Genomic DNA, 17,521 nt, shown 5'->3' with positions numbered 1-17,521 from the left:
TTGTGAAACTTAGATACTAGTACTAGCTTGTGAAGGTTTCACAAGACCATGTGCAATCAATGTCACCACCAAATTTATTCCATGAACCTCCTAGTTTGTATTTTATATTTCACAATCCTGATTACTCTAACCTTAGCTAGTAAGACACTATAATAGTAAATATGTTCTACCCATTTGAGGATTACACCTTAATCCAACCTAGTCCAGGACATATTTAGGATTTCCAAATTGGTTCAACATAGCCTCAAAGTCTCAAGTTCTTTCATTAATCTAATTTGAAATTCAAAGGGACACATTAAAATTCTAAGAGAAGACAAGGTAAACCCTATTGGAATCATTTTATAACACCTTAAACCCTAAGGGTGTTATCCTAACAAAGAAAAGGATTTAACTATATTCACATAGATTAACAATTTTCTTTACTTAAAGATAAGCTAATATTCCCTCAATGAGCATGACATGTATGCAGATTTTACATGATCCATAATGAAACCTCATTGCATGCACATTACGTAGGTAGAAATAAAGAGATTTTACACATGAAATCAATTTAACCAAGGTGCAAATACATGATGTCATAAATCAGATATATAATATCTTGATGCATTATGTACTGCCTCCATGCAAATTATGATGCCATAATGTGATGCAATAAACCTTGATGATGCTCTTAATGCCATAATGCAACTTTATAGAACCTTGACGTAGATGAATTTTTATAATGCAACTATGCAAGCCATGATACAAATATTCAATGCCATGATGTAACTATACGAGTTGTGATGCAAAGGTTTAATGACATGACATGTACTTATGAGACCATGATGCAAACATGAATGTTGTGTTGCAATTATGAAATCCACTACATGGATGTATATGACATCATCATATAGAAACATATAAACCATGATATAGATAAGAAAAAATAGGTTGCAAATAATTTTATGTGTACAAATATACATATTTATTATTCGAAGATACGATCAAACATTACAATAATTCTACAATGTTATAAATTCATTTTATGTGGAAAACATTTTTGACTTCCAACATTCTTCAAATTTATGAGAAAACCAAAATGATCAATACACACACCTGCTCAATGAATGATCAATGGGAGTTCAAGCCACATACATTCACACAACACAAATCCATATTAACAATGTAGAAAAAGACAAGAAAGTAATGATGCTCAACATCCCCCTCTCCTCGACCCCCTCCTCAAATTGCAAGAAAGAACCAACTAAAAGAGCTCTCATCACCAACTACCAAGCTCCCAACTTGATGGTGGCAAAAGTAAATCTCCTCTTTCCAAGGTTGTAAGAGAGAGAGAAAGAGAGAGAGAGAGAGAGAGAGAGAGAGAGAGAGAGAGAGAGAGAGAGAGAGAGAGAGAGAGAGAGAGAGAGAGAGAGATACTCTTTCGAAGGAGGTAAGAGGGAGAGAGGGTGTGTGGGTACTGATGGTTTTCCCCATGAACCATAGTTATCTTCTTGATTTAGATGTTTCATTTTAGTCAAGTATTTAGACTATGTCAATGGGCCCTTGGTCTACTGGTGAAGTTGAATGGCTCACAAAGAGCCCACCAGGGATCAAGTCTTGCTGAGTGCAAGGTTCGAAGACATCATGAGGGATGAGGTCAGGATCGTGCCTCAGGCAAATTTGGCAGCGTGAATACTCCTTAGTCCTCGGCTCTTAGCCGAAGAGGTTTCAAGCACTTGTGGGCCTGTATCAAGTACCTAAAATGTGTTTGTGGATGATCTCCATCAAAAAATAAGGGGCACATGCACCAAAGTTCCTGCCTTCATGTTTTTATGGTTGACTGAAGTAGTATTGCATGAAGGGGAAATTAAATTAGTTACATTTTTTACCAAAAACTTGTTGGTGATAAACTTTTTTAGGTACTTAAATCAAAAAAACCAAAAAAGTTGATTACTTAAATCAAAGTACCAAAATATGTAGTAAGTTTGAGGGGTAGTATTAATGGTATTAAAAAAAAATGGAGCAAAATTGTAAAATAGTAGCTAGTAAAACATAGAGTAAACTTTAAAAAAATATCATTTTACAATTATCAAAAATAAACATCAATGTAAAACTAATAAGAAATATATATATAATAATAAATAATAAATATTTAACTCTATATTTGAACTTGGTAAGATAGCTAGTAAAATATAGTGTAAACTTAAAGAAATAACATTTTACAAATTACAAAAAATAAACATCAATGTAAAATAATAATAAATATATTTAATATAAGAAATATAAAACATTTAAATCTATATTTGATTAAAATATCTAAATTATACAACTTAAAAAACATTTAACTCTATAAATGCACATGACTTCTTCTTCATAAACTATCTTAAATAATAAATGTATTTAAAATAAGAAATATAAAACATTTAACTCTATATGTGACTAAAATATCTATATTTGAACTTGCTAAGAAAAATCCAATAACATTTTACAAATTACAAAAATAAACATCAATGTAAAACTAATCATAAATATATTTAAAATCGGAAATATAGAACATTTAACTCTATATTTGAACTTGGTGAGGAAAATAGATAGGGATAATTAATATTGATTAGACATTCGTTTATGAGGTGGAAAATAAAAATGATTGTTTTTTTTAAAGTTAATCTGCTTGGCACAAATGTGCAAAAGATAAAGTTGTAATTAATGTATTCATTAATTGAGTTGTTAGAAAATAATTATATTTTTGTTGTAGAAAATTAAAAAATTTCATTGCCTTTTTTATCATAGACTAACACAATTTTCAAAAAAATATATTTTTCATTTTTTTCTATTAGATATAAGAGTTTTAGAAAATACAAAGCAACCAAAGTACCACCATGAAAATCAACAAGGAGGCCAAGCCTCACTATGGAAGAACAAAATCAGTTATAAAACATAACACAAAGAGGAGAAGAAGGACTATCTAACTAAGAACATCATAGTAATTGACCACCCAAGTAGTCCAACCTAAGGGAACCTCCATCCAAACGATACTTTTACATTCTTGAATCTGCATTAGCCTGAATAATTCTTCTTTTCTAACATTCACTTTCTTACTAATTTCTTTGTTCAGCCTATTGCAAGCTTGCTCAAAAGCTTGCAAATCATCCAAGGTTCTACACCATTGGTATCCATGCTTCAACTCATAGTAGAAAAAAGTAGCATGCCCATCATGAAGGAACCTTCTCATCTTGTCCTGCTCAATCAGCATAGTAGCTTGCACTTGCAAAGAAATTTTAAAATAAGTGAATTTTTGAAAAAATTCAGTAAGATCCCTCAACTTACCTTGGTACCTTTCCTCGTTCCTGCACTTCTAGATCTGCCAGAGAATGTTAGACGACAATATATTCCAAAATAAATTGGTATCTTTAGGAAGACCATTAATATGACCAGTGATAATATCAATAATATTAACATCAATAGGATAAACAATGCCAAACATTCTCCATATTTCTTTAGCAAAAGTACAATCTAAAAGAATATGTCTACCAATTTCAAGAACTCTGCATAAATTACAAATATCAGAATTAGATAAATCTCTCTTAATAGGTAGCTTGTCCAACATGACTAACCATCTGAAGCATCTAATTTTAGGCTCAATTGAATTCTTCCACAAAATATCAAAGTATTTTTTCCAAACATCAGCATCATAAGAAGAGTACCAAATAGCATTGACATGATCAATAATATCCATATTACAATCAAGGATTCTGTATATATTTTTGGCCTTAAGCAGATTCGTGACAACTCCACTAGGCCAGTTACATTTAAGGTGCCTGTGAGAATCAACATCGCATATAGTGGGAAGATCATTAACAACTTGCACGATCGTGTTATAAGTTCTTTTATGGGAATCAAGGATACCATATTTATTTTTAAGCTCATCCCAAGGAGTGATTTGATTATGCTCAAAGAGGTCTATGAATTGTTTAATACCTTTCTTAGCCCACAGTTTGGCAGAACACCCTTGGGTAAGGGCCAAAGGTTTACCATTTAGGTGAAGATTCCACCAAATGGATCTTTCACCATGGAGTTGATTATTGCAATGAAAATCCTTGTTAGTGATGAATTTCCTAACCTAGTCCCAAGCCTTCCAAATAGATCTAAAAACCGCAAAAGCTTGGACCATGATAGAAAAATTACCAATAATGATGTCGCGAAAAGGGAGATTAGTCCAAGATTTGGCTTTCTTAGGCACACCCCTCTCAATGTTGTTTCTAACCAACACTTTCCAAGGATAGTCACCCTCCATGGATTGAAAAATCCATTTGGCAGACAAGGTTATACCTTGAATTCTTAAATCCTTCAGCCCAAGTCCCCCAAGGACCTTATCAGTGTGGCACCAAGCCCACTTAACAAAATGAATTTTATTATTACCCTTGTCGTCAGACCAAAGAAATTGTCTGATGGACTTCTAAATTTCAGCAATTTGATAATTGTTAAAAAACCAGGCAGAGGAATAGTAAATAGTGTAAGAGGACAACATCTTTTGGCAAACCTGAATTCTGCCTGCCAGAGATAACACCCTATTATGCCATTTGTTAGGCTTCTTATCAATCTTCTCTTTAACCCATGACCACATGTCTTTGAGGGTAGGTTCCACCAAGAAAGGGATACCAAGATATCTAGTGATCTTATTGGGCCCTCCCCATTGAAAATTGTATTGAGCAAACCAATCCAAGGGCTACACATCCTACCCCAAACAAACTAATTTGGATTGAGATATTTTAGCCCCAGATATTGAACAAAAAAAATTGAGTTTATATTGCAAAGCCTTAAAATTACTTTCTGAAAGCTCAAAGAACAATGCGGTATCATCCACAAACACGCAATTGATGAGCTCTTCATCATTAGGCAAATAGATACCTTTGACATTAGGAGATAAGGAATTATCTCTGAGAATATAGTAAATAGCATACAAAGCAATCACAAAAAGAGATGGTGCCAGAGGGGACCCTTGTCTAATGGATCTCCCTAGAGAAAAAGGAGCAGAGAGAACACCGTTAACTTCAACTTGAGCAGAAGCATCACTAAGAAGCACCTGCACAGTATTACAAAAGGAGGGAGGGAACCGAAGGCCTCTAACATCATAAGAATAAACCTCCATTCAACCCTATCATAAGCCTTCTCAAAATCCAAAAGAAGCATGGCTGAGTTTTGGTGTGAGCATTTAGACCACTCCATGGCTTCCCAACTAGTTATGAGATTCTTGAGAATATATCTACCCTTGATGAAACCAGTTTGGGTAGAGTTAACAAATTTAGGAAGAATATTGACTAACCTAAGAGCCATAATTTTAGCCAAAATCTTATATGACATATTAAGAAGGGTAATCGGCCTCCAATTCCTAATGAGGGTCTTATCTTCATCCTTGGGGAGGAGCTTAATGATCCCTCTATTAACATCTTGTCCCAAGGAGCCAATAGACAAAGTTTGAGAGTATAAGTCATGGAGATCCTTACATATCCAACTGATATTGGATTTATAGAACTCAACAGGAAAACCATTAAGGTCCGGGGCCTTATCATTATTGAGAGCCTTGATAGCTCCCTCAATCTCCTCGATAGAGATATCTTTAGCAAGCACAACAATATCATCCGAGTCCAAATTTTTAGGAATAAGCATTTTGCATTTATTTCTTAAAGGCTCAACCTCAGAGGAGTCCTCTGATGTAAAAAGAGTCTTGTAGTAGTCAGCAAAAGCCTGAATAATAATCTCAGGGTCTTAAATATCTTGATTATCAATCGAGAGTCTATCAATGGACTCTTTAACATGTTTATGTTTAAGAAGATTGAAGAAAAATTTCGAGCCCCTGTCCACATGTTGGAGCCAATGTGCTTTAGATCTGATCCTGGCTCCATGAATCCTAACCTGCTAATGCTTCCTAAGAGCATCTTTGGTAGACATAACCTAGGAGAGAAGATCCATATTGGAGGAGTCCCTTTGGATGTTGTTCTCCACTATTTGCAATTCAGAAGATAATTATTTTTCAAAAAACGTGTAATCCTTAGCCTTTTTTTGACCAATGGTTTGAAGAAAAATCCTCCATGAAGAAAGGTTAGATTTCTATCTATCAAGATAGGACAGGGGCTGAAGGTTAATTTTATTGATACCTCTAATAATCTGCACAGTAGCAAGAACATCCTCATCCATGAGGAGACTTGTGTTTAAGATGATTTTACTACTTCTAGACTTGTGCTAAAGGGGACTACTATTAAAATTAACCTTAGTCAGAATAGGGTGATGATCAGACAAAGTGGTCGCAATAACCTAAACAATATTTCTCGAGATGTCAGGAGGGAAAGAGAAAAAATACTTATTGGCATAAAAGTTGTCAAGCCTGGAATAAATATTAGCATTTCCCTGCTGAAAGTTGCACCAAGTGTGCCATAATCTAGGGTTGGTTTTCATGTTGCCAGCAACAGGATCAAAAAGATAATTACAATTTAAAAATCTATTCCAATAGAGTTTTTCATTATCCTTCCAATGAAAGGGAATGCCCCCCGACTTGTCATCCTGAGATTCAATCATGTTGATATCCCCATCGAAAAACCAAGGCATATTTGGGAGGTCTATAAGCCATTTCCAGAGCTCAATTCTTTCCTTAGGGTCATTTGAAGCATAAACAGCGCAGACCCCGAAGGTCTTGTCATCATACTACAAAGTAACCCACACAGCTCTCTAACAAGGAGAACATCCATTATTAGTACTATGCTTTTCCCATTTATTACTAATAAGTAGGGCAATTCCTCCTCTACCTCTCTCATGGTTAGTGCAAAACTTCATAGCATCATTCCAAATAATATTGAGATTGGAATCCAAAGTGAATCCCATAGCCTTAACTTCCTACATCATAAAGAAGTCTATAAAATGTGGAGAATTTAACAATCGCTTGATAACAAATTTTCTATCAAGGGACTCTAAACCCCTCACATTCCAAAAATGTTAGAGGTGGAGCATGCATTACCCTCTTGATCAGCTAGGGCCACAAATTTATTTGAGGACTCCCCTAGTTTAGGCACAGATGGCTTATTTTTTGAACTAGGTGGTCATCCTCTTCACCTGGTAGCAAAAGAGTTGGTGTTAACATTGTCTTCGATTACTGCTAGAGAATCCACATCCATACACTGCCTATTATTAGAATTTGAGGGAACGAGGGCAACCAAAATAATTTCAAATTCATAATCCTCCCCAATCTCTTGGAAGATTTTCTGGGGGAATTTTCGAGTGGACTCACTGGTTTGGGGCTTAGAATTCATATCAACATTCTAACTGATAGTATTTGCATTAGCCAAAGCAGGACCAGTTAATAATTTAACATGTTGATTATTACTAGTGTTAGGGTGTAAAGTTTTAGGCACGAAGTTACTATTTCCCTTTTTTCTTTTTTGCTTATCTTGAACAATAGTAAAACCCTCATCTGTATTAAGATCAATAGTAAATCAAGATTGGGGAGCATTTAAAGACCTCCAGATGTAGGAGTGGTATCGCACAAAACGTTCTCAGGCCAAACAATAACCGCAAAGAGAGGGTTAGGCATAATTTTAGTTGAAACATTCTCAAGCCGAATAATAGTAGTAGAGAGAGGGTTAGGAACAACATTAGTTGAAACATTAGTGGGGTTAGGGGTTTCGGTGAGAGGCGACGAGGATGAAGAAGAAGCAGGGGTTGTATGACAGAGAGCATTCTCAAGGGGAGGATTACTGGTGATGGGAGGATTAACCATATTTTTAGTTGAATCATTGGAGGGATTAGGTTTTTACCTAATGACTGGACAATCCTTACAAAAGAGGTCTTCTTTGCAGTAGAGAATACAAGTGTTCAACCCCCCCAAAATCTCTATAGGATAGATATAAGCATCATTAAGGATGTTAATTGAAATATCGATAAGAAGGTCCTTACCAGGCAAGAGAGAGATAAGAATTCTAGCATCCATATGCGGGACGAGTCTCACAGTTTCATCCATTCAAATAATTTTACCAATAGGTTCAAGCAAATGTGGCAGAAAACACCACAAAAAAGGGGGAATGTTTTTTACCAGTATCCATCTTGGAGCCAAAGGTGCGAGAACCTCCTCATGGATGGCCTTTGGCGACCAAGCAATAGCCCTAAAAGTTGTTGAACCCACATTCCAATATTGTTTTTTAAGAACCTCTGTTTGAGCATCATGATTCACAAAGAAAATCACATATAAACCCTTCTGTATTTGCCTACAGAATGAAATATGCAACCCAAGTTTGTTATTCCAGTAATGATGGAACCAGTCATCCATGAATTTCCTTGGCAGACATTTATCAATTTCAACAGCTAAGAAAAAAATTGCAGTATCTCTTAATCTATCTTTTTCCTTAACAATTTCTTCCAACATTTCAAGATTATGAACAATGGCAAAAGGAGATAGAGAAGCCGAAGGGGTCTTACTGGATTTGGAGGCATCATTGTTACCCATGCTTGCAAACTCAAACCTTGCCCTATTGTTAATGACCGATGATCAACCCACAACCTCAGAAAAAGACCTAGGTCGATTGTTGCTATGGGAAACTGGATTACTAATGCCATTACCTGGAGTAGATTTAACCGCCGACGAAAATGTATTATCTGGAACTTGCTCGGCGGTCTTGCCATTACCACTCACCTTAGACATTTTAAAGTTTTTAATGCTAGATGTAGAAAGGGATACGCCCGGATTGAGGAGCCGCACGGAAGTGTTGCACTGTCAACCCGCCATTAGCATTGGCATCACCGGAGGTTGCCACCTTGGCAAAACCCTAGGTTGCCGGCAAGACAGAGGCAAAGGAAAAAGAATAAAGATCGCATAAAAATTGTTGAAAAACACAGAGCAGAGCAGAGAGAATTCCCATCATCAATCTCCCATCAAACTTTCTTCATCGATCCAATCCAATCTAAATCTGTGAATGTCGAAAAACGCAGAGCCAGTTAAAACGCCGAAAAACGCAGATATTTTGAGGTGGAATATCATGGCCCGTTGTTTTAAAGAAAACTCTAAATAAAATATCATATTTTTCAATTTCAAGAAAAATTCAAATTAATCTAGTTTTTGCAAACATTAGTATATCTTCAAATTTTTAGTTTTATATAACTAATATAGAATCTAATGATTCCATTAACCAGGAACTAAAAAATATTTAGACTGTAAATAGATACATAGTTAATTTGAAGATATTCCCCTCCTCCATTAGAAACTTATATTAAATGTCTTATCATTCCACATTGTATGCTACACAAATGCAAACAAAAATATAGACAAATTTACTCCTAATTTAACTTCTAGTAGACTTTTAAGACTTGTCCATTGCACTCAAGATACGATTGCTCGTAATAATACCCATATTTAATTTTTATAGAAATAATATTATTTAATTTATAAAAATAATATTATGTAATTTATAAAAATATTATTTTTGTGGGACCAAAATTTGTAGCCCTGAAGTCTACAAACAACGTCGACGCAGACCGTAAGGATGGGCCGGTGTTCATATGCAAACCGCCAGACAGAAAATGCTAGCTAAATCGTCAGACAGCTGCAGAAGCATCTGGAAGGTGCCGCTTCTGGAGATTTCAATGTCATATTATGTAAAGCCGTTCTCCAGCAGATTCGCTTGTCATACAACAAATTTGTTCGGATAAGCCTTCATTATTTTCCACTGCGAGATCCGAAATGGCGAACATTCAGATGGGAATGGCTTCAGGGTTTTCGCTGAGGTCATATGAGGGCCTCAGGGCAGCTGTTTCAGTTCGCGGACGACCTGCCTGTGCCCCTTTTAAGCGGGTCCTTACGGTGAGAGCAGCGACTGCTGTAGCTCCAAAGTTCTCCACGATTAAACCCCTAGGTGACCGTGTGCTTGTTAAAATCAAGGAAGTGCCCGACAAAACACAAGGGGGAATATTGCTTCCTTCCACGGCGCAGAATAAACCTCAGGGCGGCGAGGTAGTCGCTGTGGGCGATGGCAAAGCGGCTGGTAAAGAGAAGCTTCAACTTTCGGTTCAGGTATGCAATTTATTTGTGTGATTAGGGGAAATAGAACACAGTTTCTGGATTTGTAGGACATTTGGGCATGCTGGCTTACTTCATATTAATTTCTGCAACCCTTCCTGGGAGACTTTAAACGTGGCTTATATATTCGGACTTAGGACTGGTTAAGAAGGATAGGCTGTACTATTGTACCTTATACCGTTGTTTAATACTTGATGGCATGCTGAATTTTGCCTGGGTGCTATTTGGAAGGATCTAATGATTTACAAATTAAGCGCTTTGTTGGCTTTCTGTAGTAATTTTAGTGTTTAAGAGACTTAGTCTTCACTAAAAGAAAGCGTCATGATTTACTATTACCAAGTGCATTCCACTTCCGAGTTTTATCGTCAAGGGGCATTTGGCATGTAATCTCGGAGTTCACGCATTCAAGGCCTTCGGCGCTTTCCTTTGGACTGAGAGCATCAGAAGGCCTTCACTTTGGGTGCACGTATCTTAGCACCTTTACCTTTCAAGACCAACCACCCAATTTCGAGCATCCAAGCTCTTTAGTCTCAGAGGTCTGAGCAACCAAGATTGGAGAACAATTCCTTTCTTGTCCAATGATTTTCGCCTGAAAGCAGGATAGTTTTTCCCCTTTTTCACGTTGTATCCTCGACTTAGGTTAGGCTAAGTTCCATCCCCTTCCTTGCTCTGCTCATCTCTCCACTAGGCTCCTCATTTTTAATAACCCTGTCAAAGATTTGAGAAATTTAAGGCTAAATTCGATCTTTTTGTTTCCTTAAATTGTAGAATATTTGAAATGTGCGTAACTCGATTGCGCATGGCATTCCTTACATTGTAAACACAGCTCAAAATATCAGAGGTACTTTACCTACTCTGTTGAGCTGAGCTCAAATTAAACCTTGAGCTTCAACTTAATAGATTTCATGCAGGCCTGAATGCTCTAGGGCATCCATGAAAATGATGATTGCTTTTCTAGAGATTATATTTCATCGTGAAGATCACATTATTGATAGGAGTTTGTAGTTATACCTAGGCCTTAGATGACAACTGTTTCTTGAACATTTATATGTAAGAAATTAACCATCACTCTGATTTTTTAGGGTTTAGGGGCTTAGTGTCTAGGGATGAGACCATTAAAGGTTACTGAATAACAACTTTATTGTTATAACCTTCCCTTCTGTACATTTATGTCTATGTTTCATGATTTTCTTAAGCAATCTTTATGCTTCTAAGTGATTGTTTACTTGGATAAAACCAATATCTAATCTGGCAAGACTAGCATGCTAGGTGCTATTAATGATGAATGACACGAGATTACAGTTATTTTAGATGCTATCTGTAAATCATAAACATCTTTATTCAGTAGTCAATATTATGTTACAGTGCTTGTAATTATCTACAATGTCTGCAGCTGAGATATCTCAAGACATCCATAAAGGTTTTGAGGATCTAGAGAACACAAGGAGCTTCCACGGAACATAAGAAAAACCTTAGGAGATACCATGAATCTATACAAGTTATTCAAGAGTTTTGAATAGGGAATACAACATATTTTTTGCAAGTCAATTTCGTGCAGTGTACTGAATTATATGGACCTTCTGAGATTCACTTGCCTGGCTTTTGTTCAATCTACATTTACCAATGTTATACAATTGACGGTTCCACATCACATATGCGCATTCTGTAACTTGGACAAACATTTGCACCTTTTGTCATAAGATACAGGTAGTATATATATTAGCCGCAGCAAGGACCGTCATTATTGATTCTATTGTTCTCATTAGCTTCTGCCGGAACGATTTCAATCTTAATAAATTTATATAGAATAATTTGAACCATAACTATGTTGCTTTTCACTCACGTTCGATTCTTTTTATCCTTTATATAAAGGGAATATATGCCAAATGTAAGTAATTCTGTGAAAAATGTGTCTTTGGCTATGAAGCAAAGCAATTGGCAAAGTATTTGTGGCTCTAACCTTGATCTCCCATTTCAATTTGAGGAATATCCAGTGCTCTCCTATCTTTTCGAGCCATCCTATACACTATAAACAATGGATGCAGCTATCCTCCCTACAAATTCTATAATTGACCAATTTTCAAAAAATCAAAAAAATCAAAAAAATTATGAATTTTTCTGAAAATTTCATCATTTGATCGTCAAGATCTACATTTTTGTAATTGAAAACAACAAAAAATTTAGAAAAAAGTCACTATGTTTTCGTAAATCTGAAAAAGAAAAAGTATTCAACTTTGTTTTGTCTTTAGTGCATTTTGTCTAGAGATTAACCTGTACCATAAACAATTCCAGAATGTTATGTGTGCCAACCTCTCAATTGCCCCAATACGTTCTTTTTTAAAAAAATATTTAGTTATACATCCTAGAATGTTTGGTAAATTCTGGTGTACCTGGGGTGTTACCTGTATTAGTTGTGTTACTTCAAGATGGCCTGATATCCTTAAGGTATTTACCGTATGTTGGGGGCTCCTGTGAATACTTGAATACATCCTGACATTCTCAGGTCATCCATAGCTGTTTTAAGTCTGTTGAGGGCACCTGTGATTACGTGAAGACATCCTGACATTTCCAGGTCATCTATAGATGTTTTAAATATGGTAGGGGATTTCTTGGAGACCTTCATGTTCTCTCCCATGAAAGGGGATGATAATAGATTTAGAAAGTGGATTTAGCGTTTTAAATTTCTATTTGCAAGCTGGTAGTGGCAGAAAGAGCACAGTATCAAAAATGTTCTCCCGATTTGTTATCAATCTACACTTCTACCAGGAACTCACTTAAGCTTCTGTCAAATGGGGTGTGCACAACTGCAAGATTCTTTGTGGGATTATTTTAATTGATTTAATGAATAATTATTGAATAGTTGGTTTGAACCCATGTATTGAGAAGAACCGCGTTCATTTGTCTACTATTTAATGTAACATAGCAATTAAAAACTTGCAGAATTATAACTTGAACCTGGCGAGAGCTTTGACATATTGTGTTCTTAAAAAATTTAGCCGTCTTAAATTTGTGTTGAACGTTTTATTTTTTCAGTGTGCTCAAAGATTTTCATGTTGTATTCTATGTTGTAGCCCGGTGCCAAAGTTGTTTACTCAAAGTATGCCGGAACAGAGATTGATTTCCATGGAGTTAATCACCTTCTTGTAAAAGAAGATGACATTATTGGAATTCTGGAAACTGATGATATAAAGGAGTTGAAGCCATTGTATGATCGAATTTTAATCAAGGTATTGATTTAGTGTGAATGGTTATGTCAATAGCATCATGGGTTGTCTATTATTCTATTTATTTGTCAAAGGGATAGGCAGATTTGGGTAAAATATGAACATAGGCTTGGTATCCAGGATGGGTTTTGTAGGCGTATGCATAGAGAAACACTGAGTGCGGTGTATGACACAGGTCCAAGAGGCAGAGCAGAAAACAGCTGGTGGTGTATTGCTTACTGAAAGTGCTAAGGAGAAGCCTTCAATTGGAACGGTGCGTATTATTTAGGGACGTACAAAAATCAGTTTCAGTTTGTATATTTGATATCTTCCCTAGCATGTCAATATCTTGTAGTCAAAATTTGAAGGTGGTGGCATATATTTTCATTACAAATACCGTGGAATAAAAATGCTCTCTTCTAAAAAATTTAAATTTATCGTACGGTGGATCGTGGAGCATGATTTGAAATGCTGGTGAAGTTTGATGGCACAGTTAAATCCTCAAATTATGAAGAGAAAAGTATCTGTATGCACATGGTGTAGCTTTTGAAATTTTACTCTGGTTTGTGCAGGTTGTTTCTGTTGGACCTGGTGCTTATGATGAAGAGGGAAAAAGAAAACCAATGCCGGTAGCTCCTGGAAACACTGTTCTCTACTCAAAGTTTGCTGGGAGTGACTTCAAAAGTTCTGATGGAACTGAATATGTGACATTGAAGGTCTCTGATGTTTTGGCTGTGCTATCTTAGCTACTTGAAACTTTATCCTGAATAATTTTGTGGTTGCGGGAATAGATCAAATTTATATGTGGCGAATTTGAGGATTAAATTAAAAGTGCCTTGGTAGGGGCATTTTGAGTTAATGCGCAAGCAATCTTGTAGGTAATATGAAGCCTACTCATGTATATCAACGTTTGCTTGTTTAGAGCTTTCGATGGGTACTGGTATGGGATCGGGTGTTTGATGCATAACGATCGTGATGGTCATAGTTAAGAATCTGGGTGGAGTTATTAAGGAAGGGATTACAGAATTGATGGACAATGGTAATTTTGATGAGTTTAATCTATTCAAATTGTCGGTCTCATTTCTTTTAATTATTTAAAAATGTAACAGTCATGTGAGGGGAAATTCTGTAAGAGCTCATTTGCATCACAAATTTGTTAATCTAAAGTAATGTTGCAGCAGTAAAACGTAAATATCCTATCAATACTAATAATCTAGAAATGTGAGACGAGGATTAAACTAATAAGCTATTATAGCCAATAGGCTATTTCCGCTGGGAACACCCCTTCGGAATTGTCTCACATGAGATTCAGTGTTGGGAAAAGGAAGGTTTGTTGTAAAAGTTATTTGATCAAACTCTTTTTTGAAATCAATGGTCTAACTAATAGATAAGACTGAAGAAATTGAAGCCCTCACATAAAATTTGTTTACTATGATTAATAATTTTTATTTTTGAAAAAAAAACTAGTATATGCTCCATATTTAGAATATGCCAATTGAAGTGTAAATTTTTCCCAACTTCAATTATAAAATGTACTAGTATTGATTAAACCCTAGTATAATCTCTAAAAACCCTCGTTGGGATTATAAATTAAATGAATGTAAATTGGGTGAAGAGAGAACTTTAGTGATTATAGGTTAAATCAATGATAGAGGGAATTTACTTGTTAAAACTTGGATGTGTTGATTGAGCAAAATTTCATTGGTTGTGTATTTGTGGCTATTTGTCATCAAGTTCATCTAGGTGTTGATCGTAACCTGCATTGAGAATCTTGGGAACATTTGCTAGTTAGCCCATCGAGAAAGGGACCAAAAAAGGCTTTAAAAATGGCCATAATTTAAATTAAGTGAGGATTACATCATGAATTTTATTAATTAAAGTTATGAATATGCTAAATCAATTAATTGAGACTTTAGGAACTCCAATTTTTAATTTTTTGTTTGACTTTAAAGTGGGCAAAAATGGCTAGAGTAGGAGATGAGCATTGAGAAGAACGGATAAAGTTGTTTTTCTAGCAAATATTTTAGAAAATATGAAATGTTAGGGATTGATAGTTGTATAATGCTTCTTTGTGATGTTAATTTTCAAAAACAAAGCAATAGTGGGCTTAAATATTCTTGACCAGTTAATATGTTCATACTAGACCAAACTTTCATAATGTAAGGATGGTGAATAATTCATTCTAGACCAAACTTTCATAATGTAAGGATAGTGTAATTCATTCTAGACCAAACTTTCATGATGTAAGGAGAGTGAATAAAATGTAATCAACGTATTCCAAATCCATAAGAAATAGGGTGAAGTCCAAGATTTAGCCCACTCTTTTTTATGCACACCTCTTGTTAAAACTTTATTTGGAGTGTGAACCACATAAAAAAATTGTCTCAGAGGGAGCATGTACCTTCCATATGCTTTGTTAGTGTCCACATTGATTGGTTGAAAATCCTATGAGCCTACCTACCTAATGGTGGGATCTTCTAAATCATTTTGACATCATTTAAAATCTAATTCTTTTGCATTGTAGGCTCTATAGGATCTAGCCGGGTGTATCTATTCCTTAATATTTAGGTTGGTTTAATGCTTTTTATAATAGATAACTTTTAAAGCACTTGGTGATTCCTCTTGATAACTCTTGATTTGGGAAGAGTTCCTCAAGCAAAAACACCCTATAACTAATTGTCTTGTAAATGAGACTTGAACTTTGAATAAAATGCTTTGTAAACTTGTTTGTGGGTTATGAACTTTTATGAGAATACTTTATAAAAACTCAAATATGATTTATGATAATATTGAATTGATGATAAATGTTAGAGTAATTAGATTTTTTATCTATGTTAGAGTCATGACTTATAATATCTATTGTATTAGTCTTATATCTCTTATGGTCTATTTAGACATCATTTGTATGTATTCTTGCAGACGTACTGCGATGAGGTGTCATATTGCATCTATATTTTTGTTTCAGTAGTGCCTAGAGAAGAATCTTGAAAAACAACTAGCATCATTGAATAGAATGTGCCTAGAGCAGAATCTTGAAAAACAACTAGCATCACTAAAAAGAACTCAGAAAGACCTTTCTAGTGAAATAAAGAATTCTCAAATCAAAGATTAGTTGCTCAAGATATGTCTACAAGAGTGCAAAATTGCACCTCTGACTTTGACAACAAAAAAATATCAAAACTGAAAACTAACTGTATTGTTGTAATAGGTTCAAAACCAGATTTCTTGCGATATCTTGTTTTTGAAAAATGGAGTCTATATGCCCGAGATATGAGAAAAAATGTGAAGGTAGGTCCAAATAGAACCTGAAGAGGTGACATAAGTGTTGATGCAATGCTAACATTAGCAAGTGATGAGCATAAATTTCATGGTCAAACAATCGTTGAGGCAAAAAAAATGCTAGAAAAATAACCCATGAGCCAAAAAAATCCAATAGGTTGGAAAATCATTGTTGTCGGAATTGAAGACATGCAAGAGGCCGGTGTTGGAAAAATTACTTGGTGGCCATATAATAAGCATGTAAAAAAAATTCCACTAGTGCAAAAAATAGTTACCATTATTAATGCATGAAATAGTCAAATTTTTTGAAACTCTCAATCAATAAAGAGCATGGCTATTCCAAAATCATAGGTTTGGAATTAATATGGGCCCAATGAACATCCTTGAATCACAAGCATTGATCAAGGAAACTACACCACCAAAATAAAGTCATGTTAAAAATAAAAAAATCCATAGGTACAGATGTCAGGCTTGTATACCGGTGATGAAATGGAGGTTTGACGTGGCATTGAAAGCCCTTTCTCAAACTTGCATGTCCCAAACAAGGGCACGTCTCCAAAAAAGGTACACAAGGTCTAAAAACAAGGGCCACCATACAAAAAGGTATAAGGATTTTGACCCGACTACTGAATCCTTTAATAAAATTCCTCTTTGGGTAAGGTTGTCGAATCTTCCTCTTTACTTTTGGCTAGATTTCAATCCTAGAGGTTGTGGGGGAGGCCCTTGGGGACTTCTTGTTGGTTGATTTGGGGTCTTTCAATGTGTTTAGGATGACATATGCTTGCATTCTTGTGGAGATTGATGTCTCCAAGGGGCTCCCTAAAAAGATTAAGTTGGCTTCTCCAAATGGTTCTTGGATTCATCTTCTAGATTATAAGAAAATTCCCTTCAGATGTAGGGAATGTCATAAGACTAGTCATCTCACTTCGTGATGCTCCTCTGAAAAGGTCAGATCAAAGAAATCACCTTCTTAGTCATTGGGGTTTTGAATGATCACTACATA

At 35.4% G+C, this 17,521-nt stretch overlaps 1 protein-coding gene across 1 annotated transcript; it reads left to right on the top strand.

Moving 5' to 3' along the window:
* Nucleotides 1-9,643: 9,643 nt before the first annotated feature.
* LOC149547689 (20 kDa chaperonin, chloroplastic-like) lies at nt 9,644-14,329 on the top strand. Its single transcript, XM_089791766.1, has 4 exons — nt 9,644-10,030; nt 13,108-13,263; nt 13,436-13,513; nt 13,812-14,329. Exons 1-4 carry the CDS (start codon nt 9,701-9,703, stop codon nt 13,983-13,985), a joined length of 738 nt encoding a protein of 245 aa, XP_089647892.1. The 5' UTR covers nt 9,644-9,700; the 3' UTR covers nt 13,986-14,329.
* Nucleotides 14,330-17,521: the final 3,192 nt, after the last annotated feature.

The sequence above is a fragment of the Cupressus sempervirens genome, chromosome 7, assembly GCF_028749045.1.
Source record: "Cupressus sempervirens isolate cs-2001-9-10 chromosome 7, ASM2874904v1, whole genome shotgun sequence".
Taxonomy (NCBI): Eukaryota; Viridiplantae; Streptophyta; class Pinopsida; order Cupressales; family Cupressaceae; genus Cupressus; species Cupressus sempervirens.
This window is presented reverse-complemented; position numbering and strand designations above follow the sequence as displayed.